General features: G+C 42.1%; 2 protein-coding genes across 3 annotated transcripts in view; one reads left to right on the forward strand and one right to left on the reverse strand.

Moving 5' to 3' along the window:
- IGSF11 (immunoglobulin superfamily member 11) overlaps nucleotides 1-6160 on the forward strand; it is a 127178-nt gene extending 121018 nt beyond the window's left edge. Inside the window, exons 5-7 of one of the 2 annotated variants that reach the window (XM_059687779.1) lie at nucleotides 1726-1848; nucleotides 2711-2777; nucleotides 4373-6160. In XM_059687779.1, coding sequence (XP_059543762.1) covers nucleotides 1726-1848; nucleotides 2711-2777; nucleotides 4373-4814 — 632 coding nt within the window. In that variant the 3' untranslated portion in view covers nucleotides 4815-6160. Of the gene's footprint in view, nucleotides 1-1725; nucleotides 1849-2626; nucleotides 2778-4372 lie in introns of both variants that reach the window. The other variant, XM_059687778.1, reaches the window with a different exon arrangement.
- A 14736-nt stretch (nucleotides 6161-20896) lies between these two features.
- Nucleotides 20897-21938, reverse strand: LOC132229268 (diacylglycerol O-acyltransferase 2-like). Its single transcript, XM_059685997.1, has one exon. It carries the CDS (start codon nucleotides 21922-21924, stop codon nucleotides 20914-20916), a length of 1011 nt encoding a protein of 336 aa, XP_059541980.1. The 5' UTR covers nucleotides 21925-21938; the 3' UTR covers nucleotides 20897-20913.
- Nucleotides 21939-24084: the final 2146 nt, after the last annotated feature.

Here is a 24084-nt window from a genome sequence, read left to right on the forward strand (position 1 = left end):
CAAATATCACATTATTCAGATAGTTCCCACTAATATTCATTGCTATTTTCCAGTGTTTGAATATTTGCTGTAGACTTCAGTTCTTTGTAAATGCTTCAACAGCAGAAATGCAAAGAGAAGGAGATGGGAATGTTGCTGTAGAATACACTGACATGAAAACAGAAATGGATTTAAAATCTGAATTGGCAAAAGCAATATCTACTTCAATGGCAAAATCAGACCAAAGAGACAAAACATTTTCAATGTTAAATACAAGAAATGAGGAAGTACGAAGCGGATGTACCCTAACATCTGCCTTGAAGGTGCTTTGGGCCTTCTCTTAATGGGCATAGGTTCTCTTCCTGTCCAGTCTCCATTTATATCTTAATTCAGCATTACCATAACAATTAAATAAAATTTTTACCTCTGGAAAATTTGGCATGAAACAAAGATCAAGTCTGTTGAATAGTGCACTTAATGCTGTATTGTTTTAAAATTTTCTTTTAGAATGACAGAGCTTAAATATTAAGTATTTGTGATACTACCTTTGAGTATTTAAATAGACTTTAATTTGGCATTTAGTTTTACTGTTTTTTATTATCAAATGTTTATATCAGTTTGAGATCATGTTTTACATGTTATTGAAATGTATTATTTTGCCATAGTATATTCATAAGCCATCCATTTATTATTGTTTTGTACAGAATACCTCTGAACTTTTATGGAAGAAATGACTTTATTATGATTATTAATTATTTAAAAATACATAAGTCATATAAAAATATAGAGTGATTTATGATTTGTGAATGCCTATCTCTCAACCTCAAGTCCTGAGCTACTAGTCTGTATTGAAAATTTGGAGACATTCAACATTTTCCTTATGATTTTTTTTTTTATGATTCAGAAAAATTTACATTTCCCAAGCAATGCCAGGAAGGATTTTTCCTTGGCAAGCATGATAAGGCACCATACTAAGCTTGTTCCATCCATTATCTCCTTTAGTCCTCATAGAGACATGATGTAGAGGCACGTTGGTAGCTCCATGTCACACATGAGGAAACAAAGACATAGATGAAGATGAGGTAACACATTCGGGACCACATGTGTTAGGGCAGATTGCAGCCCAGGCGCTCTGAGTGTAGAACACATGCAGAAGTGGTCTGGAAATGAGCAGAGAGGATGGAAGTGGAAATGTACACCTTTACTTCTGTCTGCCTCTGACGGGCACTTTAGTCCGGCTGCATAGCTTACATGGGACAGTGTTGCTGCCAGCTAAAACCGAGTGGGGTGCAATGTCATGTGTGCTTTCAAATTATGGTTCCACACTGTTGAACTTTCCCTATTCTTTAAAAGAAAGCAGACAAAAAGAACATTTATTTTCTAACTCCATTTCAACAAATTGCTCCCATCCCAGAGCAGGCCAAGTGAAGTGAAGGACTGAGGAACCAGCCCACCCCCTTTCTGATAGGCCATGTGCTTGTGCCTGAATCAGTCCGGTGCTTGCTGATGAGCTGCTCCCGGCTCCGCTCTGCGCTGCCTGCACAGACAGCCCTGTGCATCTACAGATCTTTAACATGATGTCCTGATGTGGGTTTTAAAAATTTATGGGGAAAAAAATATCTGCCAAATAAAGAAAGCTATTGATACTTCTTCCGTGTTTATTTTTATAGTCTTATCTTCTGCTGATTTCTTTGGTTTTCTTATTTTTGTCCTCTAAATCCTACTTGATTGCTATTTTTCTGGCAGACCAGGTCCAAGGAACAGTCACCATCCGGAACATCAGCGCGCTGTCTTCAGGTTTGTACCAGTGCGTGGCTTCTAATGCCATCGGAACCAGCACCTGTCTTTTGGATCTCCAGGTTATCTCCCGTAAGTATGTAACATTCCGATGTCCACTTTGGGTCTGAGACTGGGAATGAAGGGAGATGCTGACTTGTTTTTAAGATTGTTTAAAGATTACATAGAAATTCGTTTGTTTTAATCATTATTGAAAATATTTTATAAGTGTATTAGTATACTTTACACCTTCAGCAATATGACGACATCTCTATGAAAAAATGTCTTTCTCCCCAGAATCAGTAGAATCAAATCAATTCTGATGGTATAATGCTATAGACATTATACAGTTTGTGATGATCTATGGCCATGGTCAAGACAAGACCTTGTATTTTCTTCAAATTCCTTATAGCAGCTTAATTGTTGAATGCCCCAATCATAAAAAAGGAGTACAGAATTTTTCTCTTCATTTGAGAATTCGGGGTTATTAGAATTCTAGTTGCAAAAGGGAGTGATCTGTTTGGAATGGGCTGATAAGTTAGCCGACAGATTGCTAGGTTCCTGTGGGGCAGGTCGGGTAGGTAAGATAGGCACCATCCTTTTCCTGCTCTGCTGTAGGTGTGGCTCTCCTGAAGCTGAGTCAGGTAACTGTTCATTTCCTAAATAACTGCGAGTCTGCTGTGCCTCAGTCCTAGCACTGGGATACAGAAAGTTAAGTGAGGTTTAACTTTATACGGATGCAATACTTTAGGCAGTTTTGTACATTTTAAGGAGATTCTCTAGTGAACTTAGTTTATAAAGTTGCATGGGTACATACTATTTCTCTCTCTTTTATTTTGTTGTTTAAATACACCTTACATATATTTTGCAGCGCAGCCCAGGAGCATTGGACTAATAGCTGGAGCCGTTGGCACTGGTGCAGTTATTGTCATTTTTTGCATTGCACTAATTTTAGGGGCATTCTTTTACTGGAGACGCAAAAATAAAGAGGAGGAGGAAGAAGACATTCCTAATGAAATAAGGTTTGTGTGTCAGATCATTTGTCCCGCTTAGCCAATGTCTATATTTCCATTCATTTTGGGAAACTAAGATTTCTTTGCTTATCTTATGACTGTGATGGCCAACATAGTTAAAATGGCTAAAGGACATTTTCTTGTATGTGCTGTCACTTTTCCTCATGGTGCTAGTCAGCTTTCTCTGCGGGATCATGAAACGGGAGGACTAGGAGGACACAAGAGAAGAATGTCCCCTTTCCCTCCCAGATCTCCAGGGTCACTGGGGTTAGGTGGCTGCCACAGTAGAAAAGTTAGATTAGAACATGTGTTTAACATTGACACGTAGTATAGATGAGACCATAAAGCACGAAGGAATATGAAAAGAGCATACCTGTACCCAGATAGGCCACAGCACTATGGCTTGGTGTGAAAGACAGTTCAGTCAAGAATATAAACATCTTAAGAAAACAATGTCAAAATGATCTTTAAAGAAAAGTGACTCTTTTTTTGTTGTTAATCCTTGCCAGAGGGTATTTTTCCCATTAATTTTTTTTAGAGAGAGTGGAAGAGAGAGGGATAGAGAGAGAAAGAAAGGGAGAGAAACATCGATGTGAGAGAGACACATCACTTGGTATCTTCCTGCACGTGTCCCAAACAGTGCCAGGGAACAAACCCCAACCCAGGCACATGCCCTTGACCAGGAATTGGACCAGTGACCTGATGGTCCACAGGCCAGTGCTCTAACCACCTAGTGACACTGGCCAGGACAAGAAAAATGATTTTTGGCATATGGTGGAAATAGGAAGGTTCAGGCTCAGAATGAGATCGCATCGTATCATATCCTTACTGAAAAAGCTATCACCTCCTCACATAAACTATTTTTGCTCTTTATCCAACCCTGCAGACTTGTAGATATTCTTATATTAATTGTCACCCCCATTTGATCAGAGGTTTATTGACTATCTGAGCTGTGTCTATTTTACATGAAACATCTAGTGGAATGATAGTCAATAACTGTTAAATGAATTAACCTCTTAAATTAAATTAATGACTTCTCTTAGCATCTTCTAATTCTTAAGGGTTTATGTATGCAGGGACAGATTTCATCCCAGCATAACATTACTGAGGAAAACTTCTTTTCGGCCGACCACAGTGGTCTCTCAAACCCCAAAGTGCAATAAGATCAGGCCTATTCTAACCATTTCTTGAAGTTCTTCACACCCATAGCTTAGTTTCCTAGCTATGTTATAGCATCTAGCTCAGCAGAATTCTTCACAGACTATTTTCCTATTTAGAGCAAATGCATAGACACACACACACACACACACACACACACACACACACACACACACTTACACACTTTTTTTTTGTTATATTGGAAAACACAAGTCTTTGAGAGATTTGAAATGTCCTTTTGTAGTCTTGGAGACTGAGAAGCTGAGGAAAAATTTCTAGGGCATTGTCTCAGAGGGAATGAATGTTAAAGCCAAGGCCACCAGAGCTGCTGTGGCCTTTCCTGAGGATTTGTATTTCACAGACATGTTATCCTTAATGTAGAAGAAAGTCCTGGTAGGTAAATCTGAAGGAAATCCCAATGACAACTTTATTCTGTTCCTTTTCAGAGAGGATGATCTTCCACCTAAATGTTCTTCTGCCAAAGCATTTCACACCGAGATACCCTCCTCTGAGAACAACACATTGACCTCCTCTAATACCTACAACAGCCGATACTGGAGCAACAATCCAAAAGCTCATAGAAACACAGAGTCATTCAACCACTTCAGTGACTTGCGCCAATCTTTCTCCCTGCACTCGGGCAATGCCAACATACCATCCATCTATGCTAACGGGACCCACCTGGTCCCAGCTCCACATAGGACTCTGGTAGTGACAGCCAACAGAGGCTCATCACCGCAGGTCATGCCCAGGAGCAATGGCTCGGTCAGCAGGAAGCCTCGGCTGCAGCACACACATGCCCACACCATCAGCCAAGCAACGCTGGAGCGAATTGGCGCTGTCCCGGTCATGGTGCCAGCCCAGAGTCGGGCCGGGTCCCTTGTATAGGACATGAGCAGATAGTGTTCAGAAAAAAGCCAGTGTGATGCCCCATACACAGGGTGGGGGTGGTGGATGAGTGCGGGGAAAGAAACACTTTCCTTATCACGATACTAGTAAAAAGCACAGAAAAGAAAGTTAATGCTGTTACCTGGCCACTGAGATTTGTGAAATGAGCCAGAATGTCTGTCCTGAAGACTTGTTTCTCCGCCTCCGATGTCCCGGGATCCTAGTCAGTAAGCTGGATCTCAAAGATGTGCCAAGCCAAGGGAAAGATGTGAGCAGAATAGCACGTGAAATCTACACTGCAGTCCAGATGGGTTTGTTCTCTAGCTCATGCCTAAATCTTTCAAGAGACTCAAGTGCCAGATGGAGTTTAAATAATGACATTATTTTAATAGATAGGCGTCTTTAGAAAAGTAATGAACATCTTTCTATCCCCTCTATACATAGAGGGCAAATGGCATGAATGGTTAGTATCTGTCCCTACATCACAGAATCAAAACTTTTTACACAAGCAGAATTCAGTAAGAGGTGGTGGGGGGGAACAGAAGAAACTTCTTTGAGAAGCCGATTCATAGTTCCTTATTTCTGAACCATGAATTTCATATTTGGAATATATCTCTATGGACAGATTCTTGCCTGTCTAGGTTTTTCTAGGGTCTGCTACAGATCCATGACAATTACTGTTCATTATTTCCCGGGAAAGTATTTTTTTAAAAGAAATGTATTGGTTTTTTAAAAAATACATGGAGGCATTGGACTAGGAAATAAAAGACTGTTGCTAGTTAACACCACAATCAGTGACTATTCACTAGGCCCCCGGAGGGCCATCAGCAAAGAGCGAGGCTGGGGGGCGGCACAGGAGGGAGGCAGGCAGGTCCAGGGACTGGAGCATCCCTGGCAGCCTCTCGGAGCAGGGCGTCCGGGGGGCCTTGCTATCACACCAGGTCATTCCTAATGAGGGCAGCACCTGATGCCTTTTGTGCTGAGGGAGATAACTTTCTCCTTCTTTGACAAGCAGAGGTTAGTAGGTTGTTACAGGGCAGGAGTTGTTTTGTTTTTCTTCAAAATAATTATTTTTGTGAAAGATGGTACTGAGACCGAAAGGATGTGTCTTCAGGTATGCTCCTGGGAGGGTTTGCCCTGTATTTGTCAGAGCTCAGGGTTGCAGTTGTGTCCAAATGCATTTTATACCCCTGTAAAGAGACTCCTTTTGTGATTAATTACCCGGTGTGGCCTTAGAGTTCACCCGGTAATTTACAAACTCCCCACTCTGTTTTGTGCTCTGTAGATAGGGTCATACTTGGATTGGTGACTATCTTGCCTTAATCACACTATAAGCAGCACACAAATGTTTTCTTCCCAGACTTTTCCCTAAAATAGTTATGATCCTGATCCCCATGATTCCATAGGAGCATCTTTTCTTTTCCCGGTATTGTCTCTTACTCCCTCATCCCACTATGCTTTTTGCTCTGTTTTCCTACAAGCATAGTTACGACAGGGAGTGGCCTCCTCATTTTCAGACTTATTTGACTAAATGGAAACCAACAGCTGCTGCCTACACTATTTTTCCAAGAGGGCTAAGATCAGAACCTAACCATTCTGATACTGATGAAAACTGAATTTACTTTAGCATTGCTTATTTTTTTCATTTGATGGTTCTTGACTTTGTAAAAAAAATTTAAATAAATGAATGTCTATCCTTTTTAATAAACACAAGTGTGAAAATACTATGACACAAAGATGATAATATCAGATGTTGTTTAGAAAGCATTTATCTTGCATTTCTTTATTTCTAATTATCTAAAATTTAATAAAAGTTTATTCATATAAAAACAAGTTGTCATTAATTATCATAATACTAATGAACGGATGATTTTGTATTCCCCTTAATTTTATAAGCATTTTCCATTCTGTTAGATAGTATTCATAATCATTTTAATGAGTATATAATATTCCAAAAATTACTTTCATTGTTAGAAATTTAATTTGGGTCCAGTTCTCACATGTATGATTATAGATGTAATGACCTTTCTCATTCATTGAGCTATTTTTATATTTCATATTTCCTGCTTTTATCAGCCCTGAATATCACCTAGAACAGTGCCTAACATGGGTGTTTAGTAGACAAATGACTGATAAATTCTGAACTGAAGTTGCAAAGCTTAGTTCATAAAGTTATGATCATGATTGTAACTCTTGACATATACAGGGGTTGACAAAAGTAGGTTTACAGTTGTTTATATGAAAAAAGATAGGATTATACTAATACAAGAATAAACTCTGTTTTGTGTTCTTAGAACTGTAAACCTACTTTTTGCCCATCCTTGTATATTGGATCATTGCTTTGTTTTAATTTTTTTTGAAATAACTATGTATTTACATGCAGTTCTAAGAAATAATAGATTTCCATACACCCTTCACCTCATTTCTCCCAAAGGTAGTATTTTGCATAACTATTATACAGTATCACACATTGACAGTCCATCAACCTTATTCAGATTTCAAGTTATACATGCACTCATTTGTGTGTACATGCACATATTTAGTGCAATTTTATCATGAGTAGGTTCATGTGACCACCACAGTCATGATACAGGATTCGTTATACTTTCCTTATATAGTTACAGCTCCCTCTGCTTCAAGTCCCTAATCCCAAATGTGCTCTTTTTCTCTATAATTTTGTCATTTTAAGAATGTTATGTAAATGGAACCGTGCATTATATAACCTTTGAAGATTGGCTTTTTAAAAAATTCAAAATTTTTTTGAAATCCATTCAAGTTGCATGAATCAGTAGTTCATTCCTCTTTATTGCTGAGTAGTATTCTGTGGTACAGATGTACCACAGTTTGTTTAACCATTTATCCATTGGTGGGTATAAAGGATATTTGAGTTGTTTGCAGTTGTGGGCTTTTAAAAATAAAGCTGCTGTGAACATTTAATTTTTACTGTGAACATTTTTGTACAGGTTTTTGTGTGAATATAAGTTTTTATTTCTCTGAGATAAATACAGTTGCTCCAGCACCATTAGTTGAAAAGCCTACTTCAGTGAATTGCTTTTACACCATTGGAAAAAAAAATCACTTAGTTACAGTTGTATGTCTCTAGCTGTTCCACTGATTTTTGTGTCTATCCCTCCAAAGATAATATGGTGACCACTGTAGCTATTTAACAAGCTTTATCACCTGGTAGAGTGGTTCCTCTCACTTCATTCTTCTCTTTAAAAATGTTTTAGCTATGGTAGTCCCTGTGCCTTCTCATATACATTTTAGAAGAAGATGGTCTATGCCTATAAAACTCCTTGATGTGTTGATAAGGATTGTATTAAACCTATAGATCAATTTGGGAAGAACTGGCATCTTGACTACTTGGAGTCTTCCAGTCCATGAACTTGGTATCTCTCCTTTCATTTATGTCTTTGATATATTTCATCAACATTTAGTAATTTTGTACATGTTTTGTTGGATTTATCCCTAAGTATTAATTTTTGAAGCAATTCTAAATGTTACTGTGTTTTAAATTTTGTTTTCTATATATTAGATTTTAGTAAATAGAAATGTAAAAGAAAAAAGGAAATGTAATTGCATTGTATGTTCTAGAACCTGCTGTACTCACTTTTTCAGAGTGTCTTTTCATTTTTGTAGATTCCTTGAGATTTTCGACATACATAATCATATCATCTGCAAATAGGGACAGTTTTACTTCTTTCTCTCCAATCTGTGTGCCTTGTTTGCATTATTATAATGGTTATAACTTATAAGAGTAGTGAGTATGATATCCTCTTGTTCCTAATCTTAGGAGGAAATCATTTTTTTTTTACCATTAAATATTTTAAATATCTTTTTCTCAGTCATAAGGTGGTGAATAATTTTTGTTTCAACCATCAAGTATGATTAATAAGATTTATGAGAAGTCCATATTTCTGCACTTTCCTGTTACACTTTCTTCCTGCCTGATTCTTTCTTTTATCATTTCCTATATTTGAAGAACTTCTTTTAGCCAGTTTGTTAGGATAGGTCTGCTAGCAACAAATTCTATTTGTTTTCTTTTGTCTGATAATGTCTTTATTTCCCCTTCACTCCTCACTGGATACAGTATTCATGGTTGACAGTTCTTTTCTTTCAGCACATGAAAAATTTGGGAAGTGTTCAGCCATTGTTTCTTAAAATACTCTTTCAGCCCTAATCTCTTTCTCATATCCTTCTGGGACTTTGATGATGGATCTGTTGCTATTGTCCCACAGGTTCCTGAGGCTCTGCTCATTTTTTCAGTCTATTTTATCTCTGTTGTTCAGGGCAAATCCTATTGATCTGTCCTCAGGTTTATTGCTTTCTCTCCTCTGTTATTTCCACTGTACTATTGAGCCCATCTAGCAAGTGTCTTTTTTTAAATATCAGTTGCTGTATTTTTCAGTTTGATAACTTACATTGCTTTTTCAAATTTTACTTATTAACTTAAATTACAATTTATATTGAAATACAATTTACATATCATAAAGTTTGTTTATATAAAGTATACAATTTGGTAGTTTTTAGTTTGTTTATAGAGTTGTACAAACATCACCATAATCTAATTTTAGAAAATTTTCATCATCCCCAAAGGAAACCTATACTCACTAATAGTCCCTCCTTGTACCACTCTAATTTCAGCTTCTAATCTCTATAGATTTGCCTGTTCTAGACTTTTCATAGATGTGTGTGTGTGTGTGTGTGTGTGTGTGTGTGTGTGTGTGTGTGTGTGTGTGTGTTGTGACAGGCTTATTTCACTTAGCATAGTTTTTCCTAGATTCAGCCATGTTGTAGCATGTATGATTGCATCTTTCCTATTTCTTTAGTGAGATTATCTAGCTTTACAGTTAGATTCAAGAGAATTCATAATTGCTCACTGAAGCGTTTTTATTGTAACTTATACAAATCTTGTCAGACAATTCTAATATATGATTCATCTTGATGTTGCCATCTATTGATGGTCCTTTCTCATTCAAGTTGTGATTTTCCTGGTCTATGGGGGTAATGAGTGATTTTTATTTTTTCCTGGACATTTTAGGTGTTACATAAGAGACTCTGGAAACTCCTTTTAATATATACATACTAAAGGTCTGGTGCATGAAATTCGTGCACTGGAGGGGGGGGGGCGGTCCCCTCAGCCTGGCCTATGCTCTCTCGCAGTCTGGGAGCCCTCGGGGGATGTCCACCTGCCGGCTTAGGCCCGCTCCCGGGGATCAGGCCTAAGCCTGCAGTCAGACATCCCTCTCGCAGCCCGGGACCCCATGCTTCTTACCACCTGCCTGCTAGCTGCTCCTTACTGCTTGGCTTGCTGCTCCTTAGCACTGCTGTGGAGGTGGGAGAGTCTCCCACCACCGCCCCTGTGCTCACCAGCTGTGCGCCCAGCTTCTGGCTGAGTGGCGCTCCTCCTGTAGGAATGCACTGACCACTAGGGAGCAGCTCCTGTGTTGCGCGTCTGCCCCCTGGTGGTCAGTGCACATCATAGTAACTGGTCGTTCTGCCATAATGGTCGCTTAGGCTTTAATTATATAGATTTACAGCAGGCATTGCCCTTGTTGAACTGTAACATGGGAGCTGGGTGTGTGTGTTTTTTTCTTGATGTGCCCCACTGAGCGCCTCAGCCCTGGAGACCTGTTTGCACTATCTCTGCAGATGGGAAGGACCATAGCTCCCCCAGCCTGTGCTTGTACCTTAGTGAAAGTGGGGCGCCAGCTGGTGCAAACCGGTGCCTTTAAGTGAGGGTATAAGCTCAGCTCCTGGTGGGGCTGCTGACACCCAGGAGGAAAGAAAGAGAGTGCGGACTCACACCACTTGTTGCTAGAGGGTGGGAGTGAAACTCACCTCCATGCTGCCCTGGGGACCCTGGCAGAAGGGAGGGAGGCAGGTGTAGTGCCACCTCATTCTGCCTTGTTGATGGTGATTGGGTGGAGGCTCCCTTCCCCACTAGCCTGCTTAACTGGGGGAAATGAACCCTGCCTTGCACCGTCTCTTTCCCACCTTGACGCTGGGTGTGGGTGCAGGCTCATCTCCTCCCCAGGGCGGAACCAAGGCCCCTGGGTTCTTTCCACTGTCCAGTGTCTTCCAGTATTTTTTTAATTGTAAGAGGGAAGACTATTTTACTACGGGGTTTGCAATGGGGCTATTCCATCTTGGCTGGAATCAGAAATCCTGGGACGTTACTTTTTGAAATATCAGCAGTTAAGCAAATTTACTATAATTTACCATCTGGAAGCTTTGAGGATTCTCATTGTGCATTAAATAAAATTCTTAACTTTGGCTTACCTCATTCAGTTCCTTCTACAAATGGTCCACTATCTTTCCCTTCTCACGTTCTGCTACTCCTCAAATTTTGCACCTTCACTGTCTCCAAATATTCTGTCCTTCTTCAATCCCTTTTTTCAGTCTCTTGAGAAGTGACTGGTGCTTTTATGAGCTGTAGCATTTAAGGGAATTGTCACCACCTGTATTATATTCCTGTATTTGTGCACATGATTGATCTCCCCTGCTCGGCTGTAAACTGATTACTCCACAATCATTTTTGATCCCTTGCTGTGTGCTTAACATTATTCTAGGTGTTAGAGATAAAAACAGAAAATAAGCCACTATAGCTACCCGCAAGGAGTTCATATTGCAGGAAGAGTACAGACCCAAAAAGAAATAATTGCAATTAGTGTCATAAGGATACAAATAGATGTTTTTACAAGTTCAGGCAGGTGGGATGGTCTCTTCTATATCTTCATTGTGGTCACAACATTTAGCACATTGCTTCACTCGGAGAAAGTGCTTGAAGGATGTGCTAAATTGATGAAACCGAAAATGTATGATCGGTCTCTTAATCTCAGGTGTTAAAAGTAGCAGTCAAATATCAGAAAGCAAGGGTGATGAGAGTCGTTCACCCATGGAGCATATGCTTTTACCAATTTTCTGGGTGGCATTTGATGTTATATTAGAGATTCAGGCATGGCTCAGTGGTTGAGCATGTACCAATGAATCAGGAGGTCATGGTTCGATTCCTGGTCAGGGCATATGCCTGGGTTGCAGGCTCGATCCCCAGTGTGGGGCATGCAGGAGGCAGCTGATCAATGATTCTCTCTCATCTTTGATGTTTCTCTCTCTCTCTCTCCCCTCTGAAATCAATAAAAATGTATTTTTACAAAACCACACCTTCCTGTTCTCTTCCCCCCAAAGAAAAGGTGTCCTGGCCCTAAAATAATTCACTCTTAACTTCTTACTCCCACCTTCTTTCTGCCTACGTAAGTACCACTCATCTTTTGAAGTTAGAACTTATTTCAGGGCTTCTTATTTATATCCCCAGGCTGTAGTCCTCAGGATGGGCCAAATAAAACTCTTTCTTAAATTTACAGAGATTCAATTTTCATTGACAGAAGATAAATGCAATCTAGAGAAAAGGTGACTTTGAAATCCTATGTGTATGCAGTTTTTTATAGCTTTACCTCATATCTCCTTTTCAAATAGGTATTACTTCTCCATTTTAGGTAAAGGCAGGGCACAAAATTCCAGCTTAATCATAAGACATTAACGATAGAGACACAATTATTAGACAAAGCAGTAAGTGCCTACTGTGTATTTAACATTGTAGTTCTGTTGATAATCTGATTAAGTTTAGAAGGTTGGATATCTGGATTAGATAATTTAGCCTAAAATAATTTACATTAAAGCCACAGTTTTATACTAACCATTATTTTCCCCCCAAGTTCATCAGATTGACATAAGTTTTGCATGTTGGGCTTAGACAAAATTATTTGTCCATATCCATGGACAAGTTGCAATTGTTCATTATATTAGGCAAGTTATAAAATTGTCCCAAGGTTCCAATTCATCCACAAAGTGGAGATGGTAGTAGTTTCCTTTGAGATTGTGAGGACTAAATAAAATGATGCCCATAAAGTGAGTAGCCATGTGCTCTGCTCATAGTAAATACTCAATATTAGCCATTAGCAGTAGTAGTAGTTCAGAAGCTTTAAATTTCTAGGTGACAGCTAAGTCATTTACACTTCCTCTGTATTCCAACTCTTCTTGTCAGAGGTACCATTTGAATGCTGCTGCATATAAAATAGCACTTTGAGACTGTTTAAGAGAAAGAAGACTCTAATTATTGTCTGTCCACTCAAATATTCCCTCCTTTCCTATTTTTCCTCCCATTTCATTCCAAAATTGCACATCTATGTTCTGATTATCTTAAGTCACTGAGGAGAATTAACAGTGTGGGAAAACACAGTTGTAGAGTACCTACTGTATACCAGCCAGCATGCTAATCACTCTGTATGTATCCCATGTAATCCTCAGAACACAATTCCAAGTTTAAGGCTATGCTAATTTTGTAGATCAGAAAATCGAGGCTTACATAGGCTAAGTAATCTGCTCAAGGTCACAAAGCTAGTAAGTTGTAAAGCCAAGGGTATTGCTCACTCATTGCCATAGACTTCCCTTCTATGAAGACAGCTAATAAATATTAAAAATCTCAGCACTGCCTCAAATTTGCCAGGGCATAGCTAGAACTCTAAACTCCCTCCAGTCATTCTTTGCCTATATTAAAAAAAATGAAAGATTTCCCAACCTTTGACTTTTTAGACCATTAAAGTAATTTTCTCTACACAGTCAAGCATTCTGAGTCTTCCTTTTAATGTCTACATATTTAGGGAATCTCAGAGCCTCTTAATTTTTTCTCATCAGTTTCCTAGGGCATTTGTAATGTGCATAAAATGCTCGTTTCCTCACCACCTTTTAGCTCTGTAGTCAGAGCTATGGTGAGAGGAGGGTGAATTTGAGGAAATTCTCTTAGATGAGGAGATTGGAGGTGGTCTAAGAAGTCCCTGCAGGCGCAAGGTGGATTTGGAGGGAACAGTGAACTAGCAGGATGCACTGTGTTACCCTGGGAGCTGAATGTCACACCCCAGCTCAGTCATGTCCTTACTGACTCTTCCAGCTGTTTAGCCTCTCTGAGTCTCATTTTCTTAACCTGTAAAATGAGGGTCATAATCCTAACATCATAGTTCTGAGGATTCAATTAGATAACAGATGTAAAATTATATAGTTCTTGACAAATTGTAGCTTTGATTTACTTTAGAAGTAATTTATTTACATTTTATGAGGAAGAGGGGAAAGTTCCCATGGTGAGACTGAAGAAGAAATGCTGATTTGTGTATCTCCTGAACCATGTATGTTGGTAATGATTTTTTTAAATTGATTTTTAGAGAGCGAGGAAGGGACAGGAATAAAGAAATAGAAATATCAAGGAGAAACACCATTGATTGGCTGCTTCCTGCATGCCCTCTACTGGGGATTGAGCCTGCAAACCAGGTATGCGCCCTGACCAGGAACCAAACCAGGGCCCTCTTGGTTCGTGGGTCAGTACTCAACCACTGAGCAACACTGGCCAGGTGGTAATGATTTTTTATTTTAAGTTAAACCCTGCACAAGTTAACTACATGTCTGTGGGGCTCAGTTGGCCTATGGTCCAGTACTGACACTCTCTTGTTCTAGAAGAGATCCATTTCTAGCATCTCCGTGGGTTGATCTACCCTGGCACCCTCCCCTGTGGAACAGTATCTCCTGACCAGAAAACCACATGGCAGGCACTCTTCTAAGCACTTTACATCTATTCGTTCATTTCAATCCTCACAACAACTCTGTGAGGTTGGACCTGAGGTAGGGTATGCAGCAGAACAACTGCAATTGATAAAGCTACAGGAACTGTCAAGAATTAAGCCCCCCCCACCCCCACCCCCAGATTTATGGCTTAAAACTGGCAGAAACAGGCTGGATCCAACATGGCAACTAATGTCACCTAATAATAAGCCCTATCCTCATTATACACTCATTGTAATACATTAGCATGCACAGCACACCCAGAACCACCAGGATCAGAAATGGAAAGCCCATATATGGACATAAAATAGCAAGAGAGTTCCTCTGGGAAATCTCCACCCCTTTTGTAGGAAGACCCTGCTTCACTAAAACACTCACTTTCACTCTACACTCTCCGCTGGCTTGATTTTGAATTCTTTCCTGTGTGAAGCCAAGAACCCACAGTGAGTCTCAGACCCTCACGGACCCTCGGGTCCCCAGACCTCTGGAACGCCTGCATCAGTATGACTATTATCCTCCTTTACTGATGATGAAATGAGTCACAGGCAAGTAATAGTCCAAGACCCACAGCAGTAGCAGAGCTGGGACCAGGATTCTGATGTAGGTAACCTGGCTCTTGGTGGCCACAGTGTGTTTTCTGATATATGTACCTCCAGAAGAAGAATAAAAGATGCATTTCTGATCATTTTTTAAATTAAGAGGAAGATTTGAATGATTGAGTCCAGTACACTCCTCTCCCCAGTTCTCCTTGTAACAATCTGGGCTTAACCTTTGGAGAGGAGGGGGTGGCTGGTTCTGGCATCTGACTTCCTCTGCTGGGTTCTTTTGAAGGAAAGGAGCTGAAAGCCCCCATTGTGCACACCCCCAGACCCCCACCCTCTTGCCCCTGCAGGAGTTGTGAGCAAGTCTCCAGTCTAGAGGCCTATAGAGGAAAACTCTTCATTAGCAATGCATTGATTTGTGACTGCACTTTTATAAAAAGAACAGCTTTAATAGAGGCTTCTGCAGCTTTTTTCTTTTAAGTGTAGTGTTTTTGGTTACTTGCAAAGCACTGAAGAGGAATTAACTTTTAGGTGGTACAAGGAATCGTCGGATGTGTTGCTGCTAGCACTTATTTTTTTCGTTGAGTATAAGGGTGAAAAGAATGTTAAATTTCAGGGAGGATTATTAGGAAACAGTTTCTTCTCAGTTGATGAAACACAGACTAAAGTAGGGGGGGGCATCTTTCACCTAGCTCCGACTTCAATATTCCATATGATGAAAAAAATCACATATTATCTGAAAAAGAGTGAAAACTTGTCATTTTAGTCTTGCACTAAAAACCTTCTAAATCTGTTCAAGAGAGGAGAACAGGACCGGGTAGAAATTTTTGGTCAGATGAAAGGAAGGCTCAGCTTTAGTCACTCCAGTGTAGGACCTTACCATGTGCCAGACACAGTCCATACATTATCGTATTTATTCTCACTTCACATCCCTGAGGTAAGCATTCTTTTCCCTGAGGTGCTGGGACAAGGCAGTCATCCTCCATTCCCCTCCACTTCCACGTCCCCCTTCACCCCACACGCTAACCAGCAGTGGTTCAGAGAGAGGAGCTATTAGAGGTGGCAGTCATTTGGAAAGTGGGCAAAGGAAAGGAAGGCGGAGGATTTTTCCTATCATTCCGCTAGCAGAGAAAATAATCTGTTTTCATTTTGCCTATTGATTTAGAAGGACGGCAGGAGGTAATGGGCGAGCTAGACCTCCCAGCTCCTCAATCCACCCTTTGCCACCACCACCACCTTCACATTAGGTCCAGACTGTGCACTTGGCGTGTCAATATTCTTCCCTTCCTCTCCTTCCCAACTGCTTTTGCTTTTGCCTTTGTTTTCTCCCTCAGTCACCTGGACTGCACGATGGTCTCCTCAGCTGGACTTCCTGCTTTCAGTCCCATCCACGTCCAGTGCACTCTCCACACGGATGTTGATAGAAATGTGGTATTACACCTGTTTGTTGCGCCCCTTAAATATCGCTCATTGCTTACAGAAAGAGGTTGAGTGAGAAATAAAGGTCGGTCTCAGTAAGGCCCAACTAATCAGTATGACACTAGCCAGGCAGCTGTAGTTTCAAAAGCTGTGTAGGCAACAAAAATGTGAATCCTTGTTAAGAATCAGAGGCCCGGAGTGTCCAGGCTCTTTGGTCTGGCACAAGGCCCTCCACGATGCAGCCCATGCTCAGCTCTCCAGCTCCACTTCTCACCCCGTCTTCCCTTACCTTATGCTCCCGTCACACCAATATCCCCGATGTCCCTCAGTTCACCCTGCCCTGTTCCTGCACCCCACTGGGCCATCCTTGTATCTGGCATTGCTCTTTTTTTTCTTCCTTGATGTCTTGGGGTGAGTTCGTGTTTAATCTCAGCCCAGGAATCACTTCCTAGTGGAAATGATGGCCCTATCTCGTTGGGGTCCCCACTGTACATCTATGTTCATCTGCACCACCAGTGGGTTGATTTGTTTAAATGGCTGCTTCCCATGATGGATTTGGAGCACCTTTGCATTTTGGGTCCTGAGTACACAATGTTTATGGTTACTAAATGTTTATTGAATAAAATGAATATACTTTACAATTAGTCCAAAGTCACACAGGACACCAGGACTATCAAAGTCCCATGTTCTGTTCTGCTTCCCTACAAGAAACTATGACATAGAAATACTAGGTAAATTGTGGGCTTACTAAAGCACCCATTCTCTTGATGATGACCCCAGAGAACCATCCCAACGTATACATGCTTAAAAGATATTATATTCAGGCTATAGAAATAATTGGTACCTTGCTTTTCATCACTTAATATTACATTAATATATTGTGATTAAATGTTATTTTAAGAAATATTTATGTAGCTGAATTATATGCATTATATTTTTATCAGATTTTTAATCCAGTTTTTTTCAAACTGTGACTCACAACCCCTTTAGTGGATTGTAATCAACACTCAAAAAAATGAAAGTGGTTGCACTGTATGTAGTGAAGTATGTATTGTCTCATGAAGATATGTATTATCTTATGAAGGTTTGTTTCAGATTATATATATATATATATATATATATCTGTATATCTCTATATATCTCTATGTATCTGTATATACACATGCAAATGTGTGTTTGGCATGTGAATATATATATATGTGTGTATATATATATATATATATATATATGTCATAAAAGTTCAGAAACTATTGTTTTAAGCATTCTCCAACAGGGGGACATTTAGGGTTTTTTTTTACTTTTTACTTTTTTACTATTATAAATAACACTGTAATGGATTTTTCTGTGGATAATTTCTTGAGTTTGTTTTCCTAGAATATATAGATATGGCAAATAACTGGGTCAAAGAATAGGAACTTGTTTAACCTCCTGATATCGTCTACCAAATAATTATCTAAAAAGATCATAGCAAGTTACACCCCCGGTGACAACATATTATAAACTCGATGATTTTTTTCAGAATTGAACTCTGAATAATGAATATCCTCAGGCACCAGATGGGGGAAGAAAGCACATTCTGGGCAGAGAAAGCAGAACAGTGAAAGGACTGGGATGGGTGCTGAAAGTACCTATGATTTGGAGGAATAGAGGGCAGTGCTGTGTGTGGGTGGTGGTTGAAAGCAGCAGGTATATACCAACAGAGCTTGGATCTAGGGTTCAAGGCTTTATGTGCCTTGCTAAGTTTTTTATCCTTATTTTCTGGAAATGGGAGCACCAAAAGTTTGAAAGCAGAAAGTGAAGTGATGGGGGTCTATAATATAGAAAAACTTAGTTTTAGAAACCAGTTAGGAGACTCTTTACATAGTTCATGTGAGAAAATGAACTAGAGTCATAAAGGTGAGGATAGAAAGAAGGTACTACCTGAGAGATGTCTCTTCCATAGAATAACATGGCTTGAGGGTTTGTCAGTAGGTGACCATAGTCAGTAACAGAAATGGGACCCAGTTATTTGAGGAGCGTAGATGGTAACAAAATGCAAACCAGTCTGAGTCCCATTGGAGAAATCATCAGACAACCTACATGAAAGGGTCCTGCAGCCCTGGCCCTCACTTAGTGGCCTAAACCTCCACATGGCCTGGGATTGTTGCTACTGTTATGAATCATAATGTAAATATCTGATATGCAGGACGGTCTTAGGCGACCCCTGTGTAAGGGTCATTCGACCGCCAAAGGGGTCGCAACCCACAGGTTGAGAACTGCTGCCTTACACTATTATGGAGAAAGCGGGGTAAGTGAAAGTCCATAAGAGGGAAAACTAGAGGATTGGAGAAAAATCACTCATCAGGAACCACAGCTCAGCTACGGATTGACCAGGCCATGTGCCAGCGGCCTGAAGTGCTAGGTCAGAGGGGTAGGCAGTTGGGGAAGTAACTCTAAATGGAGGAAAGCAAGGAACCTTGAACTCATGACCATCTCCCTCTTCTGTTTTTATCAAGATGTCATTCATTTTTTTCCACCAAATATTTTTTAAGCACTTACTGTGCCTGGAGCTCTTCTAGGCACTGGAGATGCAGCAGCAAACAAAAGGAAGTTTCTTCCCTCCAAGAAGCATACATTCTAAAACTTGTACCAAAAGTCAGTATGAGGAAAGCCATCGCAGCAGTATCAAACCATAGGTATGGGTGGCGCTGTCAATTAACCAGAAAGTTCCATTCTTTATCACGCTAGAGTCTAGATAAACTGGAGAGTCTGGCTTCCTGGCTATCAAGACCATTGAAGCTGCTTACCCTCTTTCTGTCAAAATTAACCCACAATGGAACATGCATAGGTTATGCTAATATGTATTTATGACTCTGGTTCCTCTACAATAGCAGAGTGTGTTCTGGACTTGGATACAGGAGATACAGTACTTGGCTGGCTAGCTGTGTAACCTTGGCCAATTGGCTTAACCTTTGCAGCCTCGTTCCACTTTTGTAAAATGAATACTATAATATCTGCCCTCCTTGTTACACTAAGTTTCCAATGAAATTATAGATTAAAAAGTTACTTTGAAAAGTACAAGGGGTAAAATAAATATAAAGTTATTAGTATCTCCCAGGGTTTTATATAGGCCAGAAAGGGCTTGTCCAGACCTAAGAACAGTCAAGTTCATTATGACTTTTGTTTTGCAAAAGAACAAAGAAGGTAGGAAGACGATAATGTGCTGTGATGGGCTGTTGGGGTTCAACTCCAGCATGTGCAGGGGTTCCCAAAGGTGTGGATGGAGTCAGCGAAGAAGAAATGACACAGAGACAACATTCAGTTGATCAGCAGCCTAGCCAGGCTCTCCAGCCAGGTTCTGTGTTTGATTGTCTTGTTACATCTGTATTTATACCAGTTGATTTTAATCCTATAAATTCCTATTCCAAAGGTAGGGCGTTTCTTATCTCCATTCCAGGGAGTAAAGATTATGTAGCTTCAGCATGATTGTTCGTAGTTAAAGTGATTCACTACCCGCCTGGCACTTAGTTAAGGGGCTTTATTCCCTCCCTAACTTCAGGGAAAAATCCCTACCTGGGGAAACAACCTTTCTCTGAGAGGTGATCTGGTTTAGGCTTCCTTTCTAACTTAGGGAGCCTGTTTTGAATGGAAGGGCCTTTCTCCTCTCTGCTGATAGCTCAGGAGGCCAGGCTCCTCTGTGAACAGGGAGAGGGGCCCCCTTCCTCACACCTCCCCTTGGGGGTGTGGGGTAAGCAAAACGAGGCCACCTGAAAGTGTGGGCTTCTGGCCAAGGCCTGGTCAGTGCTGGGTCCACGTCACCCGCCCCCTGAGGAAAACCGCCACTCCAAGCAGAACGTGGTAGGTGGACAATCCAAGAGACCTTATGCCTGGGCTGGCTAGCCCTGCTCGCGGCCCGGGCTCATCACCACCCCCACCGTCTCTGCGGAGGTCAGTCCAGGCTCAGGGTGAAAGACGGGGGACGTGGGAAGTGGCAGAGAGGAGAATCATGCTGGCCGGGTCCAGATGCTCTTCACCGCACTCTTCAAAACGGGGACAGCTGTGCCTTCGAGGCTTCCCCTTGGCCAGAGGGACTAGTCCTGCCATCAAGTCAAAGTAGCTGGGACTAGAGGTGTTTGTGTCAGGAGCAGCTTCTGCTCCTCATCCTCCAGGGGCAAAGAGCAAATGGTCTAACTGGCCCGGGTCACGAACGGCGGTCCTTCTTCCCCAGCCAGCCAGGCCCGTGCTCTCTCTCTGTAACTTCAGGAATGAAAGCGGAGGGGCTGGTTGGGAAACTCTAAAGGCCCCGAGGTGTTCGCCACCACCTAGAACAGCACCAACTGGCAGGGCACAAGGCTGATGCGTCCAAGCGTTTCCCTTCCCTAAAAGAGACCTAACATTTCCATGGTTGAACAAAGTTTTTAAAATTTATTTTAAATCACCCACAGACACCCATGACACTCCCAAACGTACAGAACAAAAAGCATTCGAGAACTTGGTGGGAAACGGCTGGCGGCCCAGCGGGGTCCTCCGGCGCCTGGCTGAGGGCTGGCTCAGTTCACCTCCAGGACCTCGGTGTCTGGGAGGCCCAGGCTGGTCTTGTGCTTGTCGAAGAGCTTCACCAGGGCCTCCATGTACATGGCGTGGTACAGGTCGACGTCCTGCTGGGTCGGGTGCTCCAGCTTGGGAAGGGTGATGGGCTCACCCACGGCAGTGGTGATGGGCTTGGAGTAAGGCAGCAGCCCCCAGGTGTCAGAGGAGAAGAGGCCTCGGCCATGGAAGATGCACGGGGCGAAGCCAATGTGCTTCTGGAACTTGCTCTGGACCCAACGGCCCCAGGAGCCCTCCTTAAAGATCACTTGCCTGTAGACCTCATTCTCTCCGAAGGAGTAGGTGGGAACAAGGTCGGCTCCATGTCGCAGGGCCAGTTTCACAAAGCCCTTGCGGTTGCGCAGGGTGACCACATTCTTGCCGGGCACGGAGCTCAGGGACTCGGCTGCGCCCCCCAGTGCGATGATGATGGCATTGCCACTCCCCTTCTTTGAAAGCAAGTAGTCTAGGGTGTCCCGGTTCACCGGGCAGATGCCCCCGGACATCAGGTACTCCCTCAGCCCTGGCATCCGAAAGTTGCCGGCCAGCGTGGCCAGGTAGGGCCTTATGCCGGGGAACTTCTTGCTCACTTCCGTGGCCTCTGTGCTGAAGTTGCAGAAGGCACCCATAGCCATGATGCCATGGGGGTGGTACCCAATGATGTAGTTCCTGGTGGTCAGCAGGTTGTGAGTCTTCACCAGCCGGATGGGAAAGTAGTCTCGAAAGTAGCGCCACACAGCCCAATTTCGGACCCACTGTGACCTCCTGGCACCTTTCTTGGGCGTGTTCCAGTCAAACACCAGCCAGGTGAAGTAGAGCACAGCGATGAGCCAGCAGTCGGTGCATAACGTGTACATGAGGATGATGCTGCAGGCTACTCCCAGCACGAGGAAGGACAGGACATATTGTAGCACCGCGATGACCTGTAGCTGCTTTTCCACTTTGGTCTTAGGGGAATCCTGTTCGGGCGCCATATGTTGGGGTCCAAGCCCAGCAGGTGCAGGGGTTCCCAAAGCTGTGGACGGAGTCGGCGAAGAAGAAATGACACAGAGACAGCGTTCAGTTGATGAGCAGCCTAGCCAGGCTCTCCAGTCAGGCTCTCCAGCCAGGTTCTGTGTTTGATTGTCTTATTACATCTGTATTTATACCAGTTGATTTTAATCCCATCAATTTCTATTCCAAAGGTTAGGGCGTTTCTGATCTCCATTCCAGGGAGTAAAGATTATGTAGCTTCAGTGTGATTGTTCTTAGTTAAAGTGATTAATTACCAGCCTGGCACTTGGTTAAGGGGTTTTATTCCCTCCCTAACTCCAGGGAAAAATCCCTACCTGGGGAAACAACCTTTCTCCGAGAGGTGACTTTGGTTAAAACACATAGCGCCAAAAGGTTTGCAAACATATTAATAACAGTTTGCCCTCTATGCCAGGTCCCTTGATAGATTTGCTGTGCAGATGTTTCTTCCCTGCAGTGACTGTGTCAAACAGCTTGAATGGACTGGCTTATGGCAAGTGGTAGCATTGTATTTAGGAGGTCCCAGCTCTGAATGATAATCTGGAGGATTTGGGAATATCACAGCAGGACAGAAAAAGAACAGCACTGAGAAATTGGCTTAACATTCTGCCACTCCCAGCACTTAGCATGTAGGTGTCACAAAGGCACTTCCTGGTGCCAGTCAAGGAGGGTAGTGTGGGGAGAAATACTCTGGTGAAAAGTTATCTGCAAGGTAACATGAAATTGCGCAATATTTCTTTGTTTTTATTGTTTTCCCAGGTTAAAATGTAGACTGTGTCCTGTATTACATGATACACTTTACACTGATTCTCTTGATCCTGTTAGGTCTCACGCATGATTGTTCAGTAGCTCTAGGGTGATACTTGCTGTAAATTGTAGGAACTGCATCCTTAAAAATTCAACATTCGGATTTCTGCAGGCAAATGCCCTGTGATGCGTTAGTAACTGCACCCACAGACATCTCACGGAGACCAGTTTCACTGTGCCACGGAATTCCACGTGCCTGTTTAGTTGATGTGTAGTTAGACATTGAAAGCGATGATTTTTAACCAAACCTCTTTGAGTGCCACGCTGAGCACTGTGCTGCCCCCATGTGGCATAAGGGGTGTACTGGAGTGCTTTGGCCTTGGCATTAATCAGGCTCTGCTACTGAGTTGTAGTCCTGCCACTTAAGACCTCTGTAAGCTGTGGGTCATAAAACCTATCTTGCCCACTGGGGTGTCCTGTGGGTTAACTAACATGTATATGACAACTCTTTTTTAAAAATGTGTTTTTATTAATTTCAGAGAGGAAGGGAGAGGGAGAGAGAGATAGAAACAATGATGAGAGAGAATCATTGATTAGCTGCCTCCTGCACACCCCCTACTGGGGATCGAGCTTGCAACCCAGGCATGTACCCTGACTGGGAATTGAACCCGTGACCTCTTGGTTCCTGGGTCCATGCTCAACCACTGAGCCACGCCTACTGGGCTTACAACTCTTTTAAATTGTGTATAAAGTGGTTGTACTAAGGCATCCTCAGGGACCTTACCCTCTTGTGGAGTGTAATCTATCTATATAATCTATCTATATAATAGAGGAATATGCAAATTAGCCGGGACACTGTAACATCATGACTGAACAGCAGGAACCTGAAGCTGCATGGCTCCTCACCAGGGCGAGGGACCTCAGGCCACGCCCCCCACCCTGCAGGGCTTGACAGGGGACCTCAGGCCATGCCCCTGTCCCAGCGCTGGGCTGGGGGACCTGAGGATGCATTCCCAGCCTGGAGGGGCTTGATGGGGGTGGGGCTGGCCAGGTCTTCCAAGCGAGTTCAGGTGGTGGGCGGGGACTTGACTCTGGGTCCCACAGCATGCCCCAGATTCTGACAGGAGGGAGATTTTCATATACATTTTACTGATTTTCTTTCATCTCTGATGCTTCTATTATAGAGAAAGGGCAAATAGCAATATTATAAAATATTTCCTCTCATGAATTCCCTTTTAATGTGCATGAATTTCATGCACTGGGCCACTAGTATAAGCAATAAACAGTAACAATACAAGACCCATACACAATGTGGTTAGCAGAAATAATAATAGCAGCTAACATGCTGGTGGTTTTATACTGTGAGAGTTTAGCTA

The sequence above is a fragment of the Myotis daubentonii genome, chromosome 3, assembly GCF_963259705.1.
Source record: "Myotis daubentonii chromosome 3, mMyoDau2.1, whole genome shotgun sequence".
Lineage (NCBI taxonomy): Eukaryota > Metazoa > Chordata > Mammalia > Chiroptera > Vespertilionidae > Myotis > Myotis daubentonii.

Coding starts and splice junctions, on each gene's coding strand:
- LOC132229268 (XM_059685997.1), bottom strand. CDS start 21,924: ATGGCGCCCGAACAGGATTCCCCTAAGACCAAAGTGGAAAAGCAGCTA.